This window comes from Oncorhynchus nerka, unplaced genomic scaffold (genome assembly GCF_034236695.1).
Source record: "Oncorhynchus nerka isolate Pitt River unplaced genomic scaffold, Oner_Uvic_2.0 unplaced_scaffold_1067, whole genome shotgun sequence".
Classification (NCBI taxonomy): Eukaryota; Metazoa; Chordata; class Actinopteri; order Salmoniformes; family Salmonidae; genus Oncorhynchus; species Oncorhynchus nerka.
In genome coordinates, this window is record NW_027040247.1 from 19,077 (window position 1) to 45,397 (window position 26,321).

General features: G+C 48.3%; 1 protein-coding gene across 1 annotated transcript; it reads left to right on the forward strand.

Moving 5' to 3' along the window:
- Positions 1 to 201: 201 nt before the first annotated feature.
- On the forward strand, positions 202 to 26,321 carry LOC135570164 (N-acylneuraminate cytidylyltransferase-like; the record flags this gene model as incomplete). The annotated part of the gene is made up of 2 exons (XM_065016240.1): positions 202 to 367; positions 24,523 to 26,321. Coding segments are annotated over 2 exons (381 nt in total), but the record flags the coding sequence as incomplete, so codon positions are not given.

Here is a 26,321-nt window from a genome sequence, read left to right on the forward strand (position 1 = left end):
CAGAGCTTCCATACAAAACAGAGCTTCCATACAAAACAGAGCTTCCATACAAAACAGAGCTTCCATACAAAACAGAGCTCCCATACAAAACAGAGCTCCCATACAAAACAGAGCTCCCATACAAAACAGAGCTCCCATACAAAACAGAGCTCCCATACAAAACACAGAGCCTAGACATTTGTTTTATTCTGTCTCCTCCAGGTGATCTTGATCTCGTCCGGTGAGGACCCTGTGACCAAGGCCCTGGCTGACAATCTATCCCAGAGAACAGGCTGCGAGGTCAGGCAGCTGGGTAAGGACATCCAGGGTGAGGTCACAGCCATGATGGACAACAGGGATCTGGACTGGAAGGAGGTCGCCTATATGGGTAAACACACTGTTCTTTTCATTTAACAATTTACTACGACTACTACTACTACTGCTACAACTGCTATTACTAATTCATTTTCACTATTACTAATTCATTTTAGTTTTATAGTACAGTTTGTAATATAGTGGAATCTTAACATTCTATTTTGAGTAATACTTTTGCGTTCATGTCAATCAAAACGTATGAAGTTATTTATTTGGAGCCCTTCTGAGATGGAAATCAAATCAAATGTTATTTTGTCACATCCTCCGAATACAACAGGTGTAACCTTACAGTGGAATTATTACATACATGCCCTTAATCAACTATGCAGTTATAATAAATAAAAATAAGAATAATAAATCAAAGTAACAAATAATTAAAGAACAGCAGTAAAATAACAATAGCGAGGCTATATACAGGGGGTACCGGTACAGAGTCAATGTGCATATAAATAACCTCACACTCAACAAAACTAAGGAGATGATTGTGGACTTCAGGAAACAGCAGAGGGAACACCCCCCTATCCACATCGATGGATCAGTAGTGGAGAGGGTAGCAAGTTTTAAGTTCCTCAGCATACACATCACAGACAAACTGAATTGGTCCACTCACACTGACAGCGTCGTGAAGAAGGCGCAGCAGCGCCTCTTCAACCTCAGGAGGCTGAAGAAATTCGGCTTGTCACCAAAAGCACTCACAAACTTCTACAGATGCACAATCGAGAGCATCCTGGCGGGCTGTATCACCGCCTGGTACGGCAACTGCTCCGCCCTCAACCGTAAGGCTCTCCAGAGGGTAGTGAGGTCTGCACAACGCATCACCGGGGCAAACTACCTGCCCTCCAGGACACCTACACCACCCGATGTTACAGGAAGGCCATAAAGATCATCAAGGACATCAACCACCCGAACCACTGCCTGTTCACCCCGCTATCATCCAGAAGGCGAGGTCAGTACAGGTGCATCAAAGCTGGGACCGAGAGACTGAAAAACAGCTTCTATCTCAAGGCCATCAGACTGTTAAACAGCCACCACTAACATTGAGTGGCTGCTGCCAACACACTGTCATTGACACTGACCCAACTCCAGCCACTTTAATAATGGGAATTGATGGGAAATGATGTAAATATATCACTAGCCACTTTAAACAATGCTACCTTATATAATGTTACTTACCCTACATTATTCATCTCATATGCATATGTATATACTGTACTCTAGATCATCGACTGCATTCTTATGTCACTAGCCACTTTAACTATGCCACTTTGTTTACTTTGTCTACATACTCATCTCATATGTATATACTGTACTCGATACCATCTACTGTATGCTGCTCTGTACCATCACTCATTCATATATCCTTATGTACATATTCCTTATCCCCTTACACTGTGTATAAGACAGTAGTTTTGGAATTGTTAGTTAGATTACTTGTTGGTTATCACTGCATTGTCGGAACTAGAAGCACAAGCATTTCGCTACACTCGCATTAACATCTGCTAACCATGTGTATGTGACAAATAAATTTGATTTGCAGGGGAACTGGTTAGTCGAGGTAATATGTAGATGTAGGTAGAGTTATTAAAGTGACTATACATAGATAATATCAGAGAGTAGCAGCAGTGTAGAAGGGGGGGGGGCAATGCAAATAGTCTGGGTAGCCATTTGATTAGATGTTCAGGAGTCTTATGGTTTAGGAGTAGAAGCTGTTTAGAAGCCTCTTGGACCTAGACTTGGCGCTCCGGTACCGCTTGCCGTGGGGTAGCAGAAAGAACAGTCTATGACTAGGGTGGCTGGAGTGGGTTCATCATGCTCAGGAAACTAATATGTAGAAACACATTCATCTTTATGGAAGCTGCCCCTAGTTTGTAAAAAAAGCAGATAACTTCTCCCAAACTGTTAAATCCCGTTCAACTCCCTTCCTTCCTTCCTTCCTTCCTTCCTTCTCGTTCATCTTGACATAATTAAACTTCACCAGACCATGTTTGGGATGTTTGTATACTTATACCCAAATACAAGAGCTGTGTTTTCATAGGAATTGTTGAGGGAAGTGAAACTTTTGGCCGCTTCATTCAGTAACATTAATGCTGATTTTGTCCAATTTATTTTATACCCGGACAAATGTGGATAATAAAGAGGAGATTGAATTTTTGATAGAGAATATCGTCTGCATATAGTGATATGGTATGAGAGGAGGATGTAATCAGTGTAGGAGAAGCCCCACTACATTCTGCCGTAGATGTTGTGCTAAAGGCTCTAGCGACTAAATGAATAACGTAGGGGATAGGCCGTCTCCTTGTCTACATCCCTGAAAAATAGGGAATGGACTTGAGTGTACGCCATTAGTAGAAACCATGGCAACAGTGTTAGTATATAACACACAAACCATATCAATAAAATTCTTTCCAAAACCAAATTTCTCCAAAACAGCCCACAAGTACTGCCAATCAAGCCTGTCAAAGCCTTCTCAGCATCTAGAGACAGCACAGCACACGGCGTGTTCAGCTGTTGTGCTTCATGTATTACATGCATTCATCGTCTGACATTGTCAGCTGCAAGGAGACCTTTCACAAAACCTGACTGGTCCATGTGTATCAACTTATCCAAATACTTTTAATACTTTTCAATACAATTTTTGGTCCGAATTAATTAAATATATCGGACGATAATTTGCACAGTCTGTGTGATCGTTCCCTTTCCTTGGCAGTAGAGAGATTAATGCAGAGTTAGTATGCTCATGAAAAAAAAACCTGTCGATGGCCTAATGAATTTACTCCAATAATACTGGTCCTAAAATTCCCCCAAAATGTAGTAACAGCTCAGGTGGAATGCCATCCGGCCAGGTGTTTTGTTGTAACAGCTCAGGTAGAATGCCATCAGGGACAGGTGATTTGTTGAAACAGTCCAGGTGGAATGCCATCCGGGCCAGGTGATTTGTAGTAACAGTCCAGGTGGAATGCCATCAGGGACAGGTGATTTGTAGTAACAGCTCAGGTGGAATGCCATCCGGGACAGGTGTTTTGTAGTAACAGCTCAGGTGGAATGCCATCCGGGACAGGTGCTTTGTAGTAACAGCTCAGGTGGAATGCCATCCGGGCCAGGTGATTTGTAGTAACAGCTCAGGTGGAATGCCATCCGGGCCAGGTGATTTGTAGTAACAGCTCAGGTGGAATGCCATCCGGGACAGGTGTTTTGTAGTAACAGCTCAGGTGGAATGCCATCCGGGACAGGTGTTTTGTAGTAACAGTCCAGGTGAAATGCCATCAGGGACAGGTGATTTGTAGTAACAGCTCAGGTGGAATGCCATCTGGGCCAGGTGATTTTTAGTAACAGCTCAGGTGGAATGCCATCCGGGCCAGGTGGTTTGTTGTAACAGCTCAGGTGGAATGCCATCAGGGACAGGTGTTTGTAGTAACAGTTCAGGTGGAATGCCATCCAGGACAGGTGTTTTGTTGTAACAGCTCAGGTGGAATGCGATCCGGGACAGGTGATTTGTAGTAACAGCTCAGGTGGAATGCCATCCGGGACAGGTGTTTTGTAGTAACAGTCCAGGTGAAATGCCATCAGGGACAGGTGATTTGTAGTAACAGCTCAGGTGGAATGCCATCCGGGCCAGGTGATTTGTAGTAACAGTCCAGGTGGAATGCCATCAGGGACAGGTGATGTGTAGTAACAGCTCAGGTGGAATGCCATCCGGGACAGGTGTTTTGTAGTAACAGCTCAGGTGGAATGCCATCCGGCCAGGTGATTTGTAGTAACAGCTCAGGTGGAATGCCATCAGGGACAGGTGATTTGTAGTAACAGTCCAGGTGGAATGCCATCAGGGACAGGTGATTTGTAGTAACAGCTCAGGTGGAATGCCATCCGGGACAGGTGCATTGTAGTAACAGCTCAGGTGGAATGCCATCCGGGCCAGGTGCTTTGTAGTAACAGCTCAGGTGGAATGCCATCCGGGCCAGGTGCTTTGTAGTAATAGCTCAGGTGGAATGCCATCCGGGCCAGGTGATTTGTAGTAACAGCTCAGGTGGAATGCCATCCGGGCCAGGTGCTTTGTAGTAACAGCTCAGGTGGAATGCGATCCGGGACAGGTGATTTGTAGTAACAGTTCAGGTGGAATGCCATCCGGGACAGGTGTTTGTAGTAACAGTTCAGGTGGAATGCCATCCGGGACAGGTGTTTTGTAGTAACAGTCCAGGTGGAATGCCATCCGGGCCAGGTGATTTGTAGTAACAGCTCAGGTGGAATGCCATCCGGGCCAGGTGATTTGTAGTAACAGCTCAGGTGAAATGCCATCCGGGCCAGGTGATTTGTAGTAACAGCTCAGGTGGAATGCCATCCGGGCCAGGTGATTTGTAGTAACAGCTCAGGTGGAATGCCATCCGGGACAGGTGTTTTGTAGTAACAGCTCAGGTGGAATGCCATCCGGGACAGGGGTTTTGTAGTAACAGTCCAGGTGAAATGCCATCAGGGACAGGTGATTTGTAGTAACAGCTCAGGTGGAATGCCATCTGGGCCAGGTGATTTGTAGTAACAGCTCAGGTGGAATGCCATCCGGGCCAGGTGGTTTGTAGTAACAGCTCAGGTGGAATGCCATCCGGGCCAGGTGATTTGTAGTAACAGCTCAGGTGGAATGCCATCCGGGCCAGGTGATTTGTAGTAACAGCTCAGGTGGAATGCCATCCGGGCCAGGTGATTTGTAGTAACAGCTCAGGTGGAATGCCATCCGGGCCAGGTGATTTGTAGTAACAGCTCAGGTGGAATGCGATCCGGGACAGGTGATTTGTAGTAACAGTCCAGGTGGAATGCCATCCTGGACAGGTGATTTGTTGTAACAGCTCAGGTGGAATGCCATCAGGGACAGGTGATTTGTAGTAACAGTCCAGGTGGAATGCCATCAGGGACAGGTGATTTGTAGTAACAGCTCAGGTGGAATGCCATCCGGGACAGGTGCTTTGTAGTAACAGCTCAGGTGGAATGCCATCCGGGACAGGTGCTTTGTAGTAACAGCTCAGGTGGAATGCCATCCGGGCCAGGTGCTTTGTAGTAATAGCTCAGGTGGAATGCCATCCGGGCCAGGTGATTTGTAGTAACAGCTCAGGTGGAATGCCATCCGGCCAGGTGCTTTGTAGTAACAGCTCAGGTGGAATGCGATCCGGGACAGGTGATTTGTAGTAACAGTTCAGGTGGAATGCCATCCGGGACAGGTGTTTTGTAGTAACAGTTCAGGTGGAATGCCATCCGGGACAGGTGTTTTGTAGTAACAGTCCAGGTGGAATGCCATCCGGGACAGGTGTTTTGTAGTAACAGTCCAGGTGGAATGCCATCCGGGCCAGGTGATTTGTAGTAACAGTTCAGGTGAAATGCCATCCGGGCCAGGTGATTTGTAGTAACAGCTCAGGTGGAATGCCATCCGGGCCAGGTGATTTGTAGTAACAGCTCAGGTGGAATGCGATCCGGGACAGGTGATTTGTAGTAACAGTTCAGGTGGAATGCCATCCTGGACAGGTGATTTGTTGTAACAGCTCAGGTGGAATGCCATCAGGGACAGGTGATTTGTAGTAACAGCTCAGGTGGAATGCCATCCGGGACAGGTGCTTTGTAGTAACAGCTCAGGTGGAATGCCATCCGGGCCAGGTGATTTGTAGTAACAGTTCAGGTGGAATGCCATCCGGGACAGGTGTTTTGTAGTAACAGTCCAGGTGGAATGCCATCCGGGACAGGTGTTTTGTAGTAACAGTCCAGGTGGAATGCCATCCGGGCCAGGTGATTTGTAGTAACAGTTCAGGTGAAATGCCATCCGGGCCAGGTGTTTTGTAGTAACAGTCCAGGTGGAATGCCATCCGGGACAGGTGTTTTGTAGTAACAGTCCAGGTGGAATGCCATCCGGGCCAGGTGATTTGTAGTAACAGTTCAGGTGAAATGCCATCCGGGCCAGGTGATTTGTAGTAACAGCTCAGGTGGAATGCCATCAGGGACAGGTGATTTGTAGTAACAGTCCAGGTGGAATGCCATCAGGGACAGGTGATTTGTAGTAACAGCTCAGGTGGAATGCCATCCGGGACAGGTGCTTTGTAGTAACAGCTCAGGTGGAATGCCATCCGGGCCAGGTGCTTTGTAGTAACAGCTCAGGTGGAATGCCATCCGGGCCAGGTGCTTTGTAGTAATAGCTCAGGTGGAATGCCATCCGGGCCAGGTGCTTTGTAGTAACAGCTCAGGTGGAATGCGATCCGGGACAGGTGATTTGTAGTAACAGTTCAGGTGGAATGCCATCCGGGACAGGTGTTTGTAGTAACAGTTCAGGTGGAATGCCATCCGGGACAGGTGTTTTGTAGTAACAGTCCAGGTGGAATGCCATCCGGGCCAGGTGATTTGTAGTAACAGCTCAGGTGGAATGCCATCCGGGCCAGGTGATTTGTAGTAACAGCTCAGGTGAAATGCCATCCGGGCCAGGTGATTTGTAGTAACAGCTCAGGTGGAATGCCATCCGGGCCAGGTGATTTGTAGTAACAGCTCAGGTGGAATGCCATCCGGGACAGGTGTTTTGTAGTAACAGCTCAGGTGGAATGCCATCCGGGACAGGGGTTTTGTAGTAACAGTCCAGGTGAAATGCCATCAGGGACAGGTGATTTGTAGTAACAGCTCAGGTGGAATGCCATCTGGGCCAGGTGATTTGTAGTAACAGCTCAGGTGGAATGCCATCCGGGCCAGGTGGTTTGTAGTAACAGCTCAGGTGGAATGCCATCCGGCCAGGTGATTTGTAGTAACAGCTCAGGTGGAATGCCATCCGGGCCAGGTGATTTGTAGTAACAGCTCAGGTGGAATGCCATCCGGGCCAGGTGATTTGTAGTAACAGCTCAGGTGGAATGCCATCCGGGCCAGGTGATTTGTAGTAACAGCTCAGGTGGAATGCGATCCGGGACAGGTGATTTGTAGTAACAGTCCAGGTGGAATGCCATCCTGGACAGGTGATTTGTTGTAACAGCTCAGGTGGAATGCCATCAGGGACAGGTGATTTGTAGTAACAGTCCAGGTGGAATGCCATCAGGGACAGGTGATTTGTAGTAACAGCTCAGGTGGAATGCCATCCGGGACAGGTGCTTTGTAGTAACAGCTCAGGTGGAATGCCATCCGGGACAGGTGCTTTGTAGTAACAGCTCAGGTGGAATGCCATCCGGGCCAGGTGCTTTGTAGTAATAGCTCAGGTGGAATGCCATCCGGGCCAGGTGATTTGTAGTAACAGCTCAGGTGGAATGCCATCCGGGCCAGGTGCTTTGTAGTAACAGCTCAGGTGGAATGCGATCCGGGACAGGTGATTTGTAGTAACAGTTCAGGTGGAATGCCATCCGGGACAGGTGTTTTGTAGTAACAGTTCAGGTGGAATGCCATCCGGGACAGGTGTTTTGTAGTAACAGTCCAGGTGGAATGCCATCCGGGACAGGTGTTTTGTAGTAACAGTCCAGGTGGAATGCCATCCGGGCCAGGTGATTTGTAGTAACAGTTCAGGTGAAATGCCATCCGGGCCAGGTGATTTGTAGTAACAGCTCAGGTGGAATGCCATCCGGGCCAGGTGATTTGTAGTAACAGCTCAGGTGGAATGCGATCCGGGACAGGTGATTTGTAGTAACAGTTCAGGTGGAATGCCATCCTGGACAGGTGATTTGTTGTAACAGCTCAGGTGGAATGCCATCAGGGACAGGTGATTTGTAGTAACAGCTCAGGTGGAATGCCATCCGGGACAGGTGCTTTGTAGTAACAGCTCAGGTGGAATGCCATCCGGGACCGGTGCTTTGTAGTAATAGCTCAGGTGGAATGCCATCCGGGCCAGGTGATTTGTAGTAACAGTTCAGGTGGAATGCCATCCGGGACAGGTGTTTTGTAGTAACAGTCCACGTGGAATGCCATCCGGGACAGGTGTTTTGTAGTAACAGTCCAGGTGGAATGCCATCCGGGCCAGGTGATTTGTAGTAACAGTTCAGGTGAAATGCCATCCGGGCCAGGTGTTTTGTAGTAACAGTCCAGGTGGAATGCCATCCGGGACAGGTGTTTTGTAGTAACAGTCCAGGTGGAATGCCATCCGGGCCAGGTGATTTGTAGTAACAGTTCAGGTGAAATGCCATCCGGGCCAGGTGATTTGTAGTAACAGCTCAGGTGGAATGCCATCCGGGCCAGGTGATTTGTAGTAACAGCTCAGGTGGAATGCGATCCGGGACAGGTGATTTGTAGTAACAGTTCAGGTGGAATGCCATCCTGGACAGGTGATTTGTTGTAACAGCTCAGGTGGAATGCCATCAGGGACAGGTGATTTGTAGTAACAGCTCAGGTGGAATGCCATCAGGGACAGGTGATTTGTAGTAACAGCTCAGGTGGAATGCCATCCGGGGCAGGTGCTTTGTAGTAACAGCTCAGGTGGAATGCCATCCGGGACAGGTGCTTTGTAGTAACAGCTCATGTGGAATGCCATCCGGGCCAGGTGATTTGTAGTAACAGCTCAGGTGGAATGCCATCCGGGCCAGGTGATTTGTAGTAACAGCTCATGTGGAATGCCATCCGGGCCAGGTGATTTGTAGTAACAGCTCAGGTGGAATGCGATCCGGGACAGGTGATTTGTAGTAACAGCTCAGGTGGAATGCCATCCGGGACAGGTGTTTTGTAGTAACAGTCCAGGTGAAATGCCATCAGGGACAGGTGATTTGTAGTAACAGCTCAGGTGGAATGCCATCCGGGCCAGGTGGTTTGTAGTAACAGCTCAGGTGGAAAGCCATCCGGGACAGGTGTTTTGTAGTAACAGTCCAGGTGAAATGCCATCAGGGACAGGTGATTTGTAGTAACAGCTCAGGTGGAATGCCATCCGGGCCAGGTGATTTGTAGTAACAGCTCAGGTGAAATGCCATCCGGGCCAGGTGATTTGTAGTAACAGCTCAGGTGGAATGCCATCCGGGCCAGGTGCTTTGTAGTAACAGCTCAGGTGGAATGCCATCCGGGACAGGTGCTTTGTAGTAACAGCTCAGGTGGAATGCCATCCGGGCCAGGTGCTTTGTAGTAATAGCTCAGGTGGAATGCCATCCGGGCCAGGTGATTTGTAGTAACAGCTCAGGTGGAATGCCATCCGGGCCAGGTGCTTTGTAGTAACAGCTCAGGTGGAATGCGATCCGGGACAGGTGATTTGTAGTAACAGTTCAGGTGGAATGCCATCCGGGACAGGTGATTTGTAGTAACAGCTCAGGTGGAATGCCATCCGGGACAGGTGTTTTGTAGTAACAGTCCAGGTGGAATGCCATCCGGGACAGGTGTTTTGTAGTAACAGTCCAGGTGGAATGCCATCCGGGCCAGGTGATTTGTAGTAACAGTTCAGGTGGAATGCCATCCGGGCCAGGTATTTTGTAGTAACAGCTCAGGTGGAATGCGATCCGGGACAGGTGTTTTGTAGTAACAGTTCAGGTGGAATGCCATCCGGGACAGGTTATTTGTTGTAACAGCTCAGGTGGAATGCCATCAGGGACAGGTGATTTGTAGTAACAGCTCAGGTGGAATGCGATCCGGGACAGGTGATTTGTAGTAACAGTTCAGGTGGAATGCCATCCGGGACAGGTGTTTGTAGTAACAGTTAAGGTGGAATGCCATCCGGGACAGGTGTTTTGTAGTAACAGTCCAGGTGGAATGCCATCCGGGCCAGGTGATTTGTAGTAACAGCTCAGGTGGAATGCCATCCGGGCCAGGTGATTTGTAGTAACAGCTCAGGTGGAATGCCATCCGGGCCAGGTGCTTTGTAGTAATAGCTCAGGTGGAATGCCATCCGGGCCAGGTGATTTGTAGTAACAGCTCAGGTGGAATGCCATCCGGGCCAGGTGCTTTGTAGTAACAGCTCAGGTGGAATGCCATCCGGGCCAGGTGCTTTGTAGTAATAGCTCAGGTGGAATGCCATCCGGGCCAGGTGATTTGTAGTAACAGCTCAGGTGGAATGCCATCCGGGCCAGGTGCTTTGTAGTAACAGCTCAGGTGGAATGCGATCCGGGACAGGTGATTTGTAGTAACAGTTCAGGTGGAATGCCATCCGGGACAGGTGATTTGTAGTAACAGTTCAGGTGGAATGCCATCCGGGACAGGTGTTTTGTAGTAACAGTCCAGGTGGAATGCCATCCGGGACAGGTGTTTTGTAGTAACAGTCCAGGTGGAATGCCATCCGGGCCAGGTGATTTGTAGTAACAGTCCAGGTGAAATGCCATCCGGGCCAGGTGATTTGTAGTAACAGCTCAGGTGGAATGCCATCCGGGCCAGGTGATTTGTAGTAACAGCTCAGGTGGAATGCGATCCGGGACAGGTGCTTTGTAGTAACAGTTCAGGTGGAATGCCATCCTGGACAGGTGATTTGTTGTAACAGCTCAGGTGGAATGCCATCAGGGACAGGTGATTTGTAGTAACAGCTCAGGTGGAATGCCATCAGGGACAGGTGATTTGTAGTAACAGTTCAGGTGGAATGCCATCCTGGACAGGTGATTTGTTGTAACAGCTCAGGTGGAATGCCATCAGGGACAGGTGATTTGTAGTAACAGCTCAGGTGGAATGCCATCCGGGACAGGTGCTTTGTAGTAACAGCTCAGGTGGAATGCCATCCGGGACAGGTGCTTTGTAGTAATAGCTCAGGTGGAATGCCATCCGGGCCAGGTGATTTGTAGTAACAGCTCAGGTGGAATGCCATCCGGGCCAGGTGATTTGTAGTAACAGCTCATGTGGAATGCCATCCGGGCCAGGTGATTTGTAGTAACAGCTCAGGTGGAATGCGATCCGGGGACAGGTGATTTGTAGTAACAGCTCAGGTGGAATGCCATCCGGGACAGGTGTTTTGTAGTAACAGTCCAGGTGAAATGCCATCAGGGACAGGTGATTTGTAGTAACAGCTCAGGTGGAATGCCATCTGGGCCAGGTGATTTGTAGTAACAGCTCATGTGGAATGCCATCCGGGCCAGGTGATTTGTAGTAACAGCTCAGGTGGAATGCGATCCGGGACAGGTGATTTGTAGTAATAGCTCAGGTGGAATGCCATCCGGGACAGGTGTTTTGTAGTAACAGTCCAGGTGAAATGCATTCAGGGACAGGTGATTTGTAGTAACAGCTCAGGTGGAATGCCATCCGGGCCAGGTGATTTGTAGTAACAGCTCAGGTGAAATGCCATCCGGGCCAGGTGATTTGTAGTAACAGCTCAGGTGGAATGCCATCCGGGCCAGGTGCTTTGTAGTAACAGCTCAGGTGGAATGCCATCCGGGACAGGTGCTTTGTAGTAACAGCTCAGGTGGAATGCCATCCGGGCCAGGTGCTTTGTAGTAATAGCTCAGGTGGAATGCCATCCGGGCCAGGTGATTTGTAGTAACAGCTCAGGTGGAATGCCATCCGGGCCAGGTGCTTTGTAGTAACAGCTCAGGTGGAATGCCATCCGGGACAGGTGCTTTGTAGTAATACCTCAGGTGGAATGCCATCCGGGCCAGGTGATTTGTAGTAACAGCTCAGGTGGAATGCGATCCGGGACAGGTGATTTGTAGTAACAGTTCAGGTGGAATGCCATCCTGGACAGGTGATTTGTTGTAACAGCTCAGGTGGAATGCCATCAGGGACACGTGATTTGTAGTAACAGCTCAGGTGGAATGCCATCCGGGACAGGTGCTTTGTAGTAACAGTCCAGGTGGAATGCCATCAGGGACAGGTGATTTGTTGAAACAGTCCAGGTGGAATGCCATCCGGGCCAGGTGATTTGTAGTAACAGTCCAGGTGGAATGCCATCAGGGACAGGTGATTTGTAGTAACAGCTCAGGTGGAATGCCATCCGGGACAGGTGTTTTGTAGTAACAGCTCAGGTGGAATGCCATCCGGGACAGGTGCTTTGTAGTAACAGCTCAGGTGGAATGCCATCCGGGACAGGTGTTTTGTGGTAACAGTCCAGGTGAAATGCCATCAGGGACAGGTGATTTGTAGTAACAGCTCAGGTGGAATGCCATCCGGGACAGGTGTTTTGTAGTAACAGCTCAGGTGGAATGCCATCCGGGCCAGGTGATTTGTAGTAACAGTCCAGGTGGAATGCCTTCAGGGACAGGTGATGTGTAGTAACAGCTCAGGTGGAATGCCATCCGGGACAGGTGTTTTGTAGTAACAGCTCAGGTGGAATGCCATCTGGCCAGGTGATTTGTAGTAACAGCTCAGGTGGAATGCCATCAGGGACAGGTGATTTGTAGTAACAGTCCAGGTGGAATGCCATCCGGGACAGGTGATTTGTAGTAACAGTTCAGGTGAAATGCCATCCGGGCCAGGTGATTTGTAGTAACAGCTCAGGTGGAATGCCATCCGGGCCAGGTGATTTGTAGTAACAGCTCAGGTGGAATGCGATCCGGGACAGGTGATTTGTAGTAACAGTTCAGGTGGAATGCCATCCTGGACAGGTGATTTGTTGTAACAGCTCAGGTGGAATGCCATCAGGGACAGGTGATTTGTAGTAACAGCTCAGGTGGAATGCCATCCGGGACAGGTGCTTTGTAGTAACAGCTCAGGTGGAATGCCATCCGGGCCAGGTGATTTGTAGTAACAGCTCAGGTGGAATGCCATCCGGGCCAGGTGATTTGTAGTAACAGCTCATGTGGAATGCCATCCGGGCCAGGTGATTTGTAGTAACAGCTCAGGTGAAATGCCATCCGGGCCAGGTGATTTGTAGTAACAGCTCAGGTGGAATGCGATCCGGGACAGGTGATTTGTAGTAATAGCTCAGGTGGAATGCCATCCGGGACAGGTGTTTTGTAGTAACAGTCCAGGTGAAATGCATTCAGGGACAGGTGATTTGTAGTAACAGCTCAGGTGGAATGCCATCCGGGCCAGGTGATTTGTAGTAACAGCTCAGGTGAAATGCCATCCGGGCCAGGTGATTTGTAGTAACAGCTCAGGTGGAATGCCATCCGGGCCAGGTGCTTTGTAGTAACAGCTCAGGTGGAATGCCATCCGGGACAGGTGCTTTGTAGTAACAGCTCAGGTGGAATGCCATCCGGGCCAGGTGCTTTGTAGTAATAGCTCAGGTGGAATGCCATCCGGGCCAGGTGATTTGTAGTAACAGCTCAGGTGGAATGCCATCCGGGCCAGGTGCTTTGTAGTAACAGCTCAGGTGGAATGCCATCCGGGACAGGTGCTTTGTAGTAATAGCTCAGGTGGAATGCCATCCGGGCCAGGTGATTTGTAGTAACAGCTCAGGTGGAATGCGATCCGGGACAGGTGATTTGTAGTAACAGTTCAGGTGGAATGCCATCCTGGACAGGTGATTTGTTGTAACAACTCAGGTGGAATGCCATCAGGGACAGGTGATTTGTAGTAACAGCTCAGGTGGAATGCCATCCGGGACAGGTGCTTTGTAGTAACAGTCCAGGTGGAATGCCATCAGGGACAGGTGATTTGTTGAAACAGTCCAGGTGGCATGCCATCCGGGCCAGGTGATTTGTAGTAACAGTCCAGGTGGAATGCCATCAGGGACAGGTGATTTGTAGTAACAGCTCAGGTGGAATGCCATCCGGGACAGGTGTTTTGTAGTAACAGCTCAGGTGGAATGCCATCCGGGACAGGTGTTTTGTGGTAACAGTCCAGGTGAAATGCCATCAGGGACAGGTGATTTGTAGTAACAACTCAGGTGGAATGCCATCCGGGCCAGGTGATTTGTAGTAACAGTCCAGGTGGAATGCCATCAGGGACAGGTGATGTGTAGTAACAGCTCAGGTGGAATGCCATCCGGGACAGGTGTTTTGTAGTAACAGCTCAGGTGGAATGCCATCTGGCCAGGTGATTTGTAGTAACAGCTCAGGTGGAATGCCATCAGGGACAGGTGATTTGTAGTAACAGTCCAGGTGGAATGCCATCCGGGACAGGTGATTTGTAGTAACAGTTCAGGTGAAATGCCATCCGGGCCAGGTGATTTGTAGTAACAGCTCAGGTGGAATGCCATCCGGGCCAGGTGATTTGTAGTAACAGCTCAGGTGGAATGCGATCCGGGACAGGTGATTTGTAGTAACAGTTCAGGTGGAATGCCATCCTGGACAGGTGATTTGTTGTAATAGCTCAGGTGGAATGCCATCAGGGACAGGTGATTTGTAGTAACAGCTCAGGTGGAATTCCATCCGGGACAGGTGCTTTGTAGTAACAGCTCAGGTGGAATGCCATCCGGGACAGGTGCTTTGTAGTAATAGCTCAGGTGGAATGCCATCCGGGCCAGGTGATTTGTAGTAACAGCTCAGGTGGAATGCCATCCGGGCCAGGTGATTTGTAGTAACAGCTCATGTGGAATGCCATCCGGGCCAGGTGATTTGTAGTAACAGCTCAGGTGGAATGCGATCCGGGACAGGTGATTTGTAGTAACAGCTCAGGTGGAATGCCATCCGGGACAGGTGTTTTGTAGTAACAGTCCAGGTGAAATGCCATCAGGGACAGGTGATTTGTAGTAACAGCTCAGGTGGAATGCCATCTGGGCCAGGTGATTTGTAGTAACAGCTCATGTGGAATGCCATCCGGGCCAGGTGATTTGTAGTAACAGCTCAGGTGGAATGCGATCCGGGACAGGTGATTTGTAGTAATAGCTCAGGTGGAATGCCATCCGGGACAGGTGTTTTGTAGTAACAGTCCAGGTGAAATGCCATCAGGGACAGGTGATTTGTAGTAACAGCTCAGGTGGAATGCCATCCGGGCCAGGTGGTTTGTAGTAACAGCTCAGGTGGAAAGCCATCCGGGACAGGTGTTTTGTAGTAACAGTCCAGGTGAAATGCCATCAGGGACAGGTGATTTGTAGTAACAGCTCAGGTGGAATGCCATCCGGGCCAGGTGATTTGTAGTAACAGCTCAGGTGAAATGCCATCCGGGCCAGGTGATTTGTAGTAACAGCTCAGGTGGAATGCCATCCGGGCCAGGTGCTTTGTAGTAACAGCTCAGGTGGAATGCCATCCGGGACAGGTGCTTTGTAGTAACAGCTCAGGTGGAATGCCATCCGGGCCAGGTGCTTTGTAGTAATAGCTCAGGTGGAATGCCATCCGGGCCAGGTGATTTGTAGTAACAGCTCAGGTGGAATGCCATCCGGGCCAGGTGCTTTGTAGTAACAGCTCAGGTGGAATGCGATCCGGGACAGGTGATTTGTAGTAACAGTTCAGGTGGAATGCCATCCGGGACAGGTGATTTGTAGTAACAGCTCAGGTGGAATGCCATCCGGGACAGGTGTTTTGTAGTAACAGTCCAGGTGGAATGCCATCCGGGACAGGTGTTTTGTAGTAACAGTCCAGGTGGAATGCCATCCGGGCCAGGTGATTTGTAGTAACAGTTCAGGTGGAATGCCATCCGGGCCAGGTGTTTTGTAGTAACAGCTCAGGTGGAATGCGATCCGGGACAGGTGTTTTGTAGTAACAGTTCAGGTGGAATGCCATCCGGGACAGGTGATTTGTTGTAACAGCTCAGGTGGAATGCCATCAGGGACAGGTGATTTGTAGTAACAGCTCAGGTGGAATGCGATCCGGGACAGGTGATTTGTAGTAACAGTTCAGGTGGAATGCCATCCGGGACAGGTGTTTGTAGTAACAGTTCAGGTGGAATGCCATCCGGGACAGGTGTTTTGTAGTAACAGTCCAGGTGGAATGCCATCCGGGACAGGTGTTTGTAGTAACAGTTCAGGTGGAATGCCATCCGGGACAGGTGTTTTGTAGTAACAGTCCAGGTGGAATGCCATCCGGGCCAGGTGATTTGTAGTAACAGCTCAGGTGGAATGCCATCCGGGCCAGGTGATTTGTAGTAACAGCTCAGGTGAAATGCCATCCGGGCCAGGTGATTTGTAGTAACAGCTCAGGTGGAATGCCATCCGGGCCAGGTGCTTTGTAGTAACAGCTCAGGTGGAATGCCATCCGGGACAGGTGCTTTGTAGTAACAGCTCAGGTGGAATGCCATCCGGGCCAGGTGCTTTGTAGTAATAGCTCAGGTGGAATGCCATCCGGGCCAGGTGATTTGTAGTAACAGCTCAGGTGGAATGCCATCCGGGCCAGGTGCTTTGTAGTAACAGCTCAGGTGGAATGCGATCCGGGACAGGTGATTTGTAGTAACAGTTCAGGTGGAATGCCATCCGGGACAGGTGATTTGTAGTAACAGTTCAGGTGGAATGCCATCCGGGACAGGTGTTTTGTAGTAACAGTCCAGGTGGAATGCCATCCGGGACAGGTGTTTTGTAGTAACAGTCCAGGTGGAATGCCATCCGGGCCAGGTGATTTGTAGTAACAGTCCAGGTGAAATGCCATCCGGGCCAGGTGATTTGTAGTAACAGCTCAGGTGGAATGCCATCCGGGCCAGGTGATTTGTAGTAACAGCTCAGGTGGAATGCGATCCGGGACAGGTGATTTGTAGTAACAGTTCAGGTGGAATGCCATCCTGGACAGGTGATTTGTTGTAACAGCTCAGGTGGAATGCCATCAGGGACAGGTGATTTGTAGTAACAGCTCAGGTGGAATGCCATCCGGGACAGGTGCTTTGTAGTAACAGCTCAGGTGGAATGCCATCCGGGACAGGTGCTTTGTAGTAATAGCTCAGGTGGAATGCCATCCGGGCCAGGTGATTTGTAGTAACAGCTCAGGTGGAATGCGATCCGGGACAGGTGATTTGTAGTAACAGTTCAGGTGGAATGCCATCCTGGACAGGTGATTTGTTGTAACAGCTCAGGTGGAATGCCATCAGGGACAGGTGATTTGTAGTAACAGCTCAGGTGGAATGCCATCCGGGACAGGTGCTTTGTAGTAACAGCTCAGGTGGAATGCCATCCGGGACAGGTGCTTTGTAGTAATAGCTCAGGTGGAATGCCATCCGGGCCAGGTGATTTGTAGTAACAGCTCAGGTGGAATGCCATCCGGGCCAGGTGATTTGTAGTAACAGCTCATGTGGAATGCCATCCGGGCCAGGTGATTTGTAGTAACAGCTCAGGTGGAATGCGATCCGGGACAGGTGATTTGTAGTAACAGCTCAGGTGGAATGCCATCCGGGACAGGTGTTTTGTAGTAACAGTCCAGGTGAAATGCCATCAGGGACAGGTGATTTGTAGTAACAGCTCAGGTGGAATGCCATCTGGGCCAGGTGATTTGTAGTAACAACTCATGTGGAATGCCATCCGGGCCAGGTGATTTGTAGTAACAGCTCAGGTGGAATGCGATCCGGGACAGGTGATTTGTAGTAATAGCTCAGGTGGAATGCCATCCGGGACAGGTGTTTTGTAGTAACAGTCCAGGTGAAATGCATTCAGGGACAGGTGATTTGTAGTAACAGCTCAGGTGGAATGCCATCCGGGCCAGGTGATTTGTAGTAACAGCTCAGGTGAAATGCCATCCGGGCCAGGTGATTTGTAGTAACAGCTCAGGTGGAATGCCATCCGGGCCAGGTGTTTTGTAGTAACAGCTCAGGTGGAATGCCATCCGGGACAGGTGCTTTGTAGTAACAGCTCAGGTGGAATGCCATCCGGGCCAGGTGCTTTGTAGTAATAGCTCAGGTGGAATGCCATCCGGGCCAGGTGATTTGTAGTAACAGCTCAGGTGGAATGCCATCCGGGCCAGGTGCTTTGTAGTAACAGCTCAGGTGGAATGCGATCCGGGACAGGTGATTTGTAGTAACAGTTCAGGTGGAATGCCATCCGGGACAGGTGATTTGTAGTAACAGTTCAGGTGGAATGCCATCCGGGACAGGTGTTTTGTAGTAACAGTCCAGGTGGAATGCCATCCGGGACAGGTGTTTTGTAGTAACAGTCCAGGTGGAATGCCATCCGGGCCAGGTGATTTGTAGTAACAGCTCAGGTGGAATGCCATCCGGGCCAGGTGATTTGTAGTAACAGCTCAGGTGGAATGCGATCCGGGACAGGTGATTTGTAGTAACAGTTCAGGTGGAATGCCATCCTGGACAGGTGATTTGTTGTAACAGCTCAGGTGGAATGCCATCAGGGACAGGTGATTTGTAGTAACAGCTCAGGTGGAATGCCATCCGGGACAGGTGCTTTGTAGTAACAGCTCAGGTGGAATGCCATCCGGGACAGGTGCTTTGTAGTAATAGCTCAGGTGGAATGCCATCCGGGCCAGGTGATTTGTAGTAACAGCTCAGGTGGAATGCGATCCGGGACAGGTGATTTGTAGTAACAGTTCAGGTGGAATGCCATCCTGGACAGGTGATTTGTTGTAACAGCTCAGGTGGAATGCCATCAGGGACAGGTGATTTGTAGTAACAGCTCAGGTGGAATTCCATCCGGGATAGGTGCTTTGTAGTAACAGCTCAGGTGGAATGCCATCCGGGACAGGTGCTTTGTAGTAATAGCTCAGGTGGAATGCCATCCGGGCCAGGTGATTTGTAGTAACAGCTCAGGTGGAATGCCATCCGGGCCAGGTGCTTTGTAGTAACAGCTCAGGTGGAATGCGATCCGGGACAGGTGATTTGTAGTAACAGTTCAGGTGGAATGCCATCCGGGACAGGTGATTTGTAGTAACAGTTCAGGTGGAATGCCATCCGGGACAGGTGTTTTGTAGTAACAGTCCAGGTGGAATGCCATCCGGGACAGGTGTTTTGTAGTAACAGTCCAGGTGGAATGCCATCCGGGCCAGGTGATTTGTAGTAACAGCTCAGGTGGAATGCCATCCGGGCCAGGTGATTTGTAGTAACAGCTCAGGTGGAATGCGATCCGGGACAGGTGATTTGTAGTAACAGTTCAGGTGGAATGCCATCCTGGACAGGTGATTTGTTGTAACAGCTCAGGTGGAATGCCATCAGGGACAGGTGATTTGTAGTAACAGCTCAGGTGGAATGCCATCCGGGACAGGTGCTTTGTAGTAACAGCTCAGGTGGAATGCCATCCGGGACAGGTGCTTTGTAGTAATAGCTCAGGTGGAATGCCATCCGGGCCAGGTGATTTGTAGTAACAGCTCAGGTGGAATGCGATCCGGGACAGGTGATTTGTAGTAACAGTTCAGGTGGAATGCCATCCTGGACAGGTGATTTGTTGTAACAGCTCAGGTGGAATGCCATCAGGGACAGGTGATTTGTAGTAACAGCTCAGGTGGAATGCCATCCGGGACAGGTGCTTTGTAGTAACAGCTCAGGTGGAATGCCATCCGGGACAGGTGCTTTGTAGTAATAGCTCAGGTGGAATGCCATCCGGGCCAGGTGATTTGTAGTAACAGCTCAGGTGGAATGCCATCCGGGCCAGGTGATTTGTAGTAACAGCTCATGTGGAATGCCATCCGGGCCAGGTGATTTGTAGTAACAGCTCAGGTGGAATGCGATCCGGGACAGGTGATTTGTAGTAACAGCTCAGGTGGAATGCCATCCGGGACAGGTGTTTTGTAGTAACAGTCCAGGTGAAATGCCATCAGGGGCAGGTGATTTGTAGTAACAGCTCAGGTGGAATGCCATCTGGGCCAGGTGATTTGTAGTAACAGCTCAGGTGGAATTCCATCCGGGATAGGTGCTTTGTAGTAACAGCTCAGGTGGAATTCCATCCGGGATAGGTGCTTTGTAGTAACAGCTCAGGTGGAATGCCATCCGGGACAGGTGCTTTGTAGTAATAGCTCAGGTGGAATGCCATCCGGGCCAGGTGATTTGTAGTAACAGCTCAGGTGGAATGCCATCCGGGCCAGGTGCTTTGTAGTAACAGCTCAGGTGGAATGCGATCCGGGACAGGTGATTTGTAGTAACAGTTCAGGTGGAATGCCATCCGGGACAGGTGATTTGTAGTAACAGTTCAGGTGGAATGCCATCCGGGACAGGTGTTTTGTAGTAACAGTCCAGGTGGAATGCCATCCGGGACAGGTGTTTTGTAGTAACAGTCCAGGTGGAATGCCATCCGGGCCAGGTGATTTGTAGTAACAGCTCAGGTGGAATGCCATCCGGGCCAGGTGATTTGTAGTAACAGCTCAGGTGGAATGCGATCCGGGACAGGTGATTTGTAGTAACAGTTCAGGTGGAATGCCATCCTGGACAGGTGATTTGTTGTAACAGCTCAGGTGGAATGCCATCAGGGACAGGTGATTTGTAGTAACAGCTCAGGTGGAATGCCATCCGGGACAGGTGCTTTGTAGTAACAGCTCAGGTGGAATGCCATCCGGGACAGGTGCTTTGTAGTAATAGCTCAGGTGGAATGCCATCCGGGCCAGGTGATTTGTAGTAACAGCTCAGGTGGAATGCGATCCGGGACAGGTGATTTGTAGTAACAGTTCAGGTGGAATGCCATCCTGGACAGGTGATTTGTTGTAACAGCTCAGGTGGAATGCCATCAGGGACAGGTGATTTGTAGTAACAGCTCAGGTGGAATGCCATCCGGGACAGGTGCTTTGTAGTAACAGCTCAGGTGGAATGCCATCCGGGACAGGTGCTTTGTAGTAATAGCTCAGGTGGAATGCCATCCGGGCCAGGTGATTTGTAGTAACAGCTCAGGTGGAATGCCATCCGGGCCAGGTGATTTGTAGTAACAGCTCATGTGGAATGCCATCCGGGCCAGGTGATTTGTAGTAACAGCTCAGGTGGAATGCGATCCGGGACAGGTGATTTGTAGTAACAGCTCAGGTGGAATGCCATCCGGGACAGGTGTTTTGTAGTAACAGTCCAGGTGAAATGCCATCAGGGGCAGGTGATTTGTAGTAACAGCTCAGGTGGAATGCCATCTGGGCCAGGTGATTTGTAGTAACAGCTCATGTGGAATGCCATCCGGGCCAGGTGATTTGTAGTAACAGCTCAGGTGGAATGCGATCCGGGACAGGTGATTTGTAGTAATAGCTCAGGTGGAATGCCATCCGGGACAGGTGTTTTGTAGTAACAGTCCAGGTGAAATGCCATCAGGGACAGGTGATTTGTAGTAACAGCTCAGGTGGAATGCCATCCGGGCCAGGTGGTTTGTAGTAACAGCTCAGGTGGAATGCCATCCGGGACAGGTGTTTTGTAGTAACAGTCCAGGTGAAATGCCATCAGGGACAGGTGATTTGTAGTAACAGCTCAGGTGGAATGCCATCTGGGCCAGGTGATTTGTAGTAACAGCTCATGTGGAATGCCATCCGGGCCAGGTGGTTTGTAGTAACAGCTCAGGTGGAATGCGATCCGGGACAGGTGATTTGTAGTAATAGCTCAGGTGGAATGCCATCCGGGACAGGTGTTTTGTAGTAACAGTCCAGGTGAAATGCCATCAGGGACAGGTGATTTGTAGTAACAGCTCAGGTGGAATGCCATCCGGGCCAGGTGGTTTGTAGTAACAGCTCAGGTGGAATGCCATCCGGGACAGGTGTTTTGTAGTAACAGTCCAGGTGAAATGTCATCAGGGACAGGTGATTTGTAGTAACAGCTCAGGTGGAATGCCATCTGGGCCAGGTGATTTGTAGTAACAGCTCATGTGGAATGCCATCCGGGCCAGGTGATTTGTAGTAACAGCTCAGGTGGAATGCGATCCGGGACAGGTGATTTGTAGTAACAGCTCAGGTGGAATGCCATCCGGGACAGGTGCTTTGTAGTAACAGCTCAGGTGGAATGCCATCCGGGCCAGGTGATTTGTAGTAACAGCTCAGGTGGAATGCCATCCGGGCCAGGTGATTTGTAGTAACAGCTCAGATGGAATGCCATCCGGGACAGGTTTTTTGTAGTAACAGTCCAGGTGAAATGCCATCAGGGCCAGGTGATTTGTAGTAACAGCTCAGGTGGAATGCCATCCGGGACAGGTGTTTGTTGTAACAGCTCAGGTGGAATGCCATCCGGGACAGGTGATTTCCCCTTTTTAGCACCTTTCAGTGCTGACTCCAGTTCCTCTAATGAGATGGGGCGGCCCAGATCCACAGATTGCTTCTCCACGTGCAAATCAAGATTATCTAAAAACTGCATTTGTCTGGTTCAACCTGGATAGAAGATGTATATAACTCCTGGTAAAAAGACTGAAATGTTGCATTACTTTCCTGTGGATCAGAAAGTAAGCCTTTAACCAGGGATTGAATAGATTCTATAGAAGTACATGATTCACTTCGTTTCAATTTTAATGCTAGAAACCTGCTTGGTTTGCTCCTATTAAAATTATAGTTCTGCCTCACTCTATGCATGATGAACACTGCTCTCCTCCTTGTTTAACCACCCTCAAATCATTGCTGACATTATTTGAGTAATTCCTTTTCAGGTTTTGCTGAAGTGATTTTAAATGTTTTCTCCAATAACTTGATTCTATGATTCCTGGCTTTATTGAGGTGAGATGCATAAGATGTAAAGTCTGTGATAAACCCTGTAGTAGCCATCCATGTAAACCTGGGGTCTTCTAGAGTCCTTGTCTTTTGCTAAGAATGCAAATTGAAATTCAGCCACAGACAATTCTTTTTGAAGAAGGGTCATATTAAAATGCCAACGTTTTGTTTTATTTACCTTAAAGCTCACATCCACTTGGGTAACCAGGGGATTATGATCTGAAAGCATCGCAGGAAATATTTATATTGGCATGACGCACATACTTAGAGAATAGAAAACAATCAATTCTAGAGTATGATTTGTGATATGCAGAAGAACAGGTATAATCTTTGATGCCCGGATTCTGAACTGGCCACACAGAGATACTGAGATGTTCCGTCATTGCATTCAACACTAATGATGCTTTAGTCATCCACACTAATGTGTGAATCTATCAAGGTTGAGATCGAAAGCTGCATTCATATCTGCACCTATGACCAATTCGTACTCTGAAAGTGATAACAATTTATTGGTAAGCCCAGCGAAAAAGCTGTCCTCAAAAACAGCGGGTGCATAGATAGACACAAATGCTACTTTCTTGCCATAGACGTGTAAATGGAAGCTAAGCGGCTTGAAGTATCCTTGCTAGTCTTTTCGATAAATAAAGTTATATTCGTTTTAATCAAAATAACAATGCCTTTGGACTTAGAGGCTCCACTAGTCGAAGCAGCAACGCTACGCTATACACCTTGTCCTGTAAGCGATGAATATTACTCGCAAATGAGATTCATGGATAAATGCAATATCAATATTTTTATGATGCATTAAGTCTAAACATTGAATTTTCTTAATTTTTGCCTACATTCAGGCATAAAAGAGTTGAACTGAAAGTGGTTCAGATTTACCTTCGATAAGTACTGTCCCCCACCCGTCGCCAGACCGCCCCTCTGTTACTGAGAAGCGTGACATCCACACAACGCAGCTCTGTAGGTCTCTAGAACTCAGACCTATTCCTCCTAAATAAAACGTATTCCAATCAGGTTTTCAAAAAATAAAAAGTTGAAAGTAGACAAATTCATTGCGAAATTACACTTGTGAAACAAAACCTGGCTACAGTGGTAATTTCTCTCTCTTCTCAACCCTTCATCTCTCTCCATCTATCTCCTCTCATCCCTGCGTTATCTCTTGCCAGGAAGTGATTGTAAGTTCTTCACTGATTAAATAACTTGCCTGCTCCTGCTCTCCCTCTCGGGCGCCAGACTGCCTTCATTTTGCACACCTGTCACCATCGTTACACACACCTACACTTCACCATCGGTCACCATCACACGCAGCAGCGCATCATTGGACTCACCTGGACTCCTTTCATTTGTTGATTGCCTTCCCTATTTCTGTCTACTTCCCTGTGTGTTCCCTGTATCAGTATTGGTGTTGTTTGGGGTGCCAATGTAAATAGATGAATTGTTCAGCAGTCTTATTGCTTTGGGGTGGAAGCTGTTAAGGAGCCTTTTGGTCCTAGATTTGGCGCTCCGGTACCGCTTGCCGTGCGGTAGCAGAGAGAACAGTCTATGACTTGGGTAACTGGAGTCATTGACAATTTTTGGGCCATTCCTCTTTCCTCTAGTATATAGGTCCTGGATGGCAGGAAGCTTGGGCCCAGTGATGTACTAGGCCGTACGCACTACCCTCTGTAGCACTTTACGTTCAGATGCCAAGCAGGTGCCATACCAGGCGGTGATTAACCGGTCACAATGCACTCGATGGTGCAGCTGTAGAACTTTTTGAGGATCTGGGGACCCATGCTAAATCTTCTTAATGGGGGCCTGTTTGGCCCGCCTTTTCCTGTAGTCCAAGATCAGCTCATTCTTAAAATACTTCCATAACCACCTTATGGACACTTAAATATATTTAAAATAAAATACAAATGAATCTCACACCTCCATTTCATCCCTTCATCTCTCCCTCCTACAGGTAATGATGCACCAGATGTTGACTGTCTGAACCTTGCTGGGCTGAGTGCAGTACCCCGGGACACCCCAGTGGTGGCGATCAACGCTGCTAAATACTCCTGCCACAGTGCTGCAGGCCTGGGGGCTGTGAGGGAGTTTTCTGAACACATCCTGCTGCTCAAGAAGAAGGCCAAGTCTCAGATGGAACAGGACCGCATCCACAGAAATACATTCTGAACTCTAGAATGTGTTCTAAAGTCACAGAAATACATTCTAAACTCTAGAATGTGTTCTAAAGTCACAGAAATACATTCTAAACTCTAGAATGTGTTCTAAAGTCACAGAGATCCATTCTAAACTCTAGAATGTATTCTAAAGTCACAGAGATCCATTCTGAACTGTAGAATGTGTTCTAAAGCAGGCATGGGCAAACTTTTTTGCTTGAGGGCCAAACAGATTTTTTGGGGATCGATTTGTTTGTCCAAATCAATTTCTGGGCCAGAAAAAGTGCAGATATTTTAAAATATATAGGTCCATTATAATGTATATAAATATATAGGTTCATTATAATGTATATAAATATATAGGTCCATTATAATTTCTACATCCTTTCTATCTAGTTTTAGACATTCATGACCTGGAGTGTTTGACCAAGAATAATAATTTCCCGCCAAAAAACACTCATTCTAAGCTTCACATGTAAACTGGAAGAGTTGCATTCTCAATTGCATAGTCCTCGCACCCACTCTCCCGTCTCCTTCTCTTCCCTCTGACCTTCTCCTTCAATTGTTTTTTGAGAAGGAGACGAGGAGAGAGGACTTGAGGAATATGCAATTGAGAACATACCCTTGTCATTCATTGTCATGTAAAAAAAGGAGTTGACAAGAAAGCAGTAACAGACTGACACTCAGGATATTGTATTCTAAACTGCATTCTATCAATCAATCAAACCCTCTGAACTCATGCCTGGGCCAAACATTAGGCAAAGTGACAAAGGTTATTGACATCTCTCTACTTTATCTGGAGTTCTAGAAAGAAGTATATTTACTCACTTTCATGTACTTGGCTCAGACTGAAATGTTTTTTACAGGTTGTCAGGTCAGTGTAGTTTGGATTTTATATCACTACAGGTTGTGTTGACAAATACAGTCAGTACTTTTTAATTGTCTTAGTTTTAATGAAATGAAGTATATACACTGAGTGTACAAAACATTATGAACACCTGCTCTCTCTTTGACATAGACTGACCAGGTGAAAGCTATGATCCCTTATTGATGTCACTTGTTAAATCCATCAGTGTAGATGAAGGGGAGGAAACAGGTTTAAAAGTTTTTAAGCCTTGAGACATTGATTGTGTGTGTGCGCCTTTCAGAGGGTGAATGGGTAAGACAAAACATTAAGTGCCCTTGAACTCTGCTAGCTCTGGTAGTAGCTGCCAAGAGGACTGGTTTGTATTGAGAACTGCAACGCTGCTGGGTTTTTCACACTCAACCATTTCCTGTGTGTATCAAGAATGGTCCATGAACACAACTGTAGGAAGCATTCGAGTCAAAATGGGCCAGCACCCCTGTGGAACGCCTTTGACTCCTTGTAGAGTCCATGTCCTGACAAATTGAGGGTAAGGGGTTTTATACACTCAGTATATATGAGGTCTTTAATCAGATTGTTTTTTAATGTATGTTCTTTATCTGTCTTAGAATGAAGTAGGACATTGGTTTGAGTTGCTTTGACATTCTTGTTGGTTTTATTGTTTACTATTGTACTGTATTTTCCTGCAGTTTGTTTGTTAAATGTTATATGATCTCAAATTAAAATAACTAG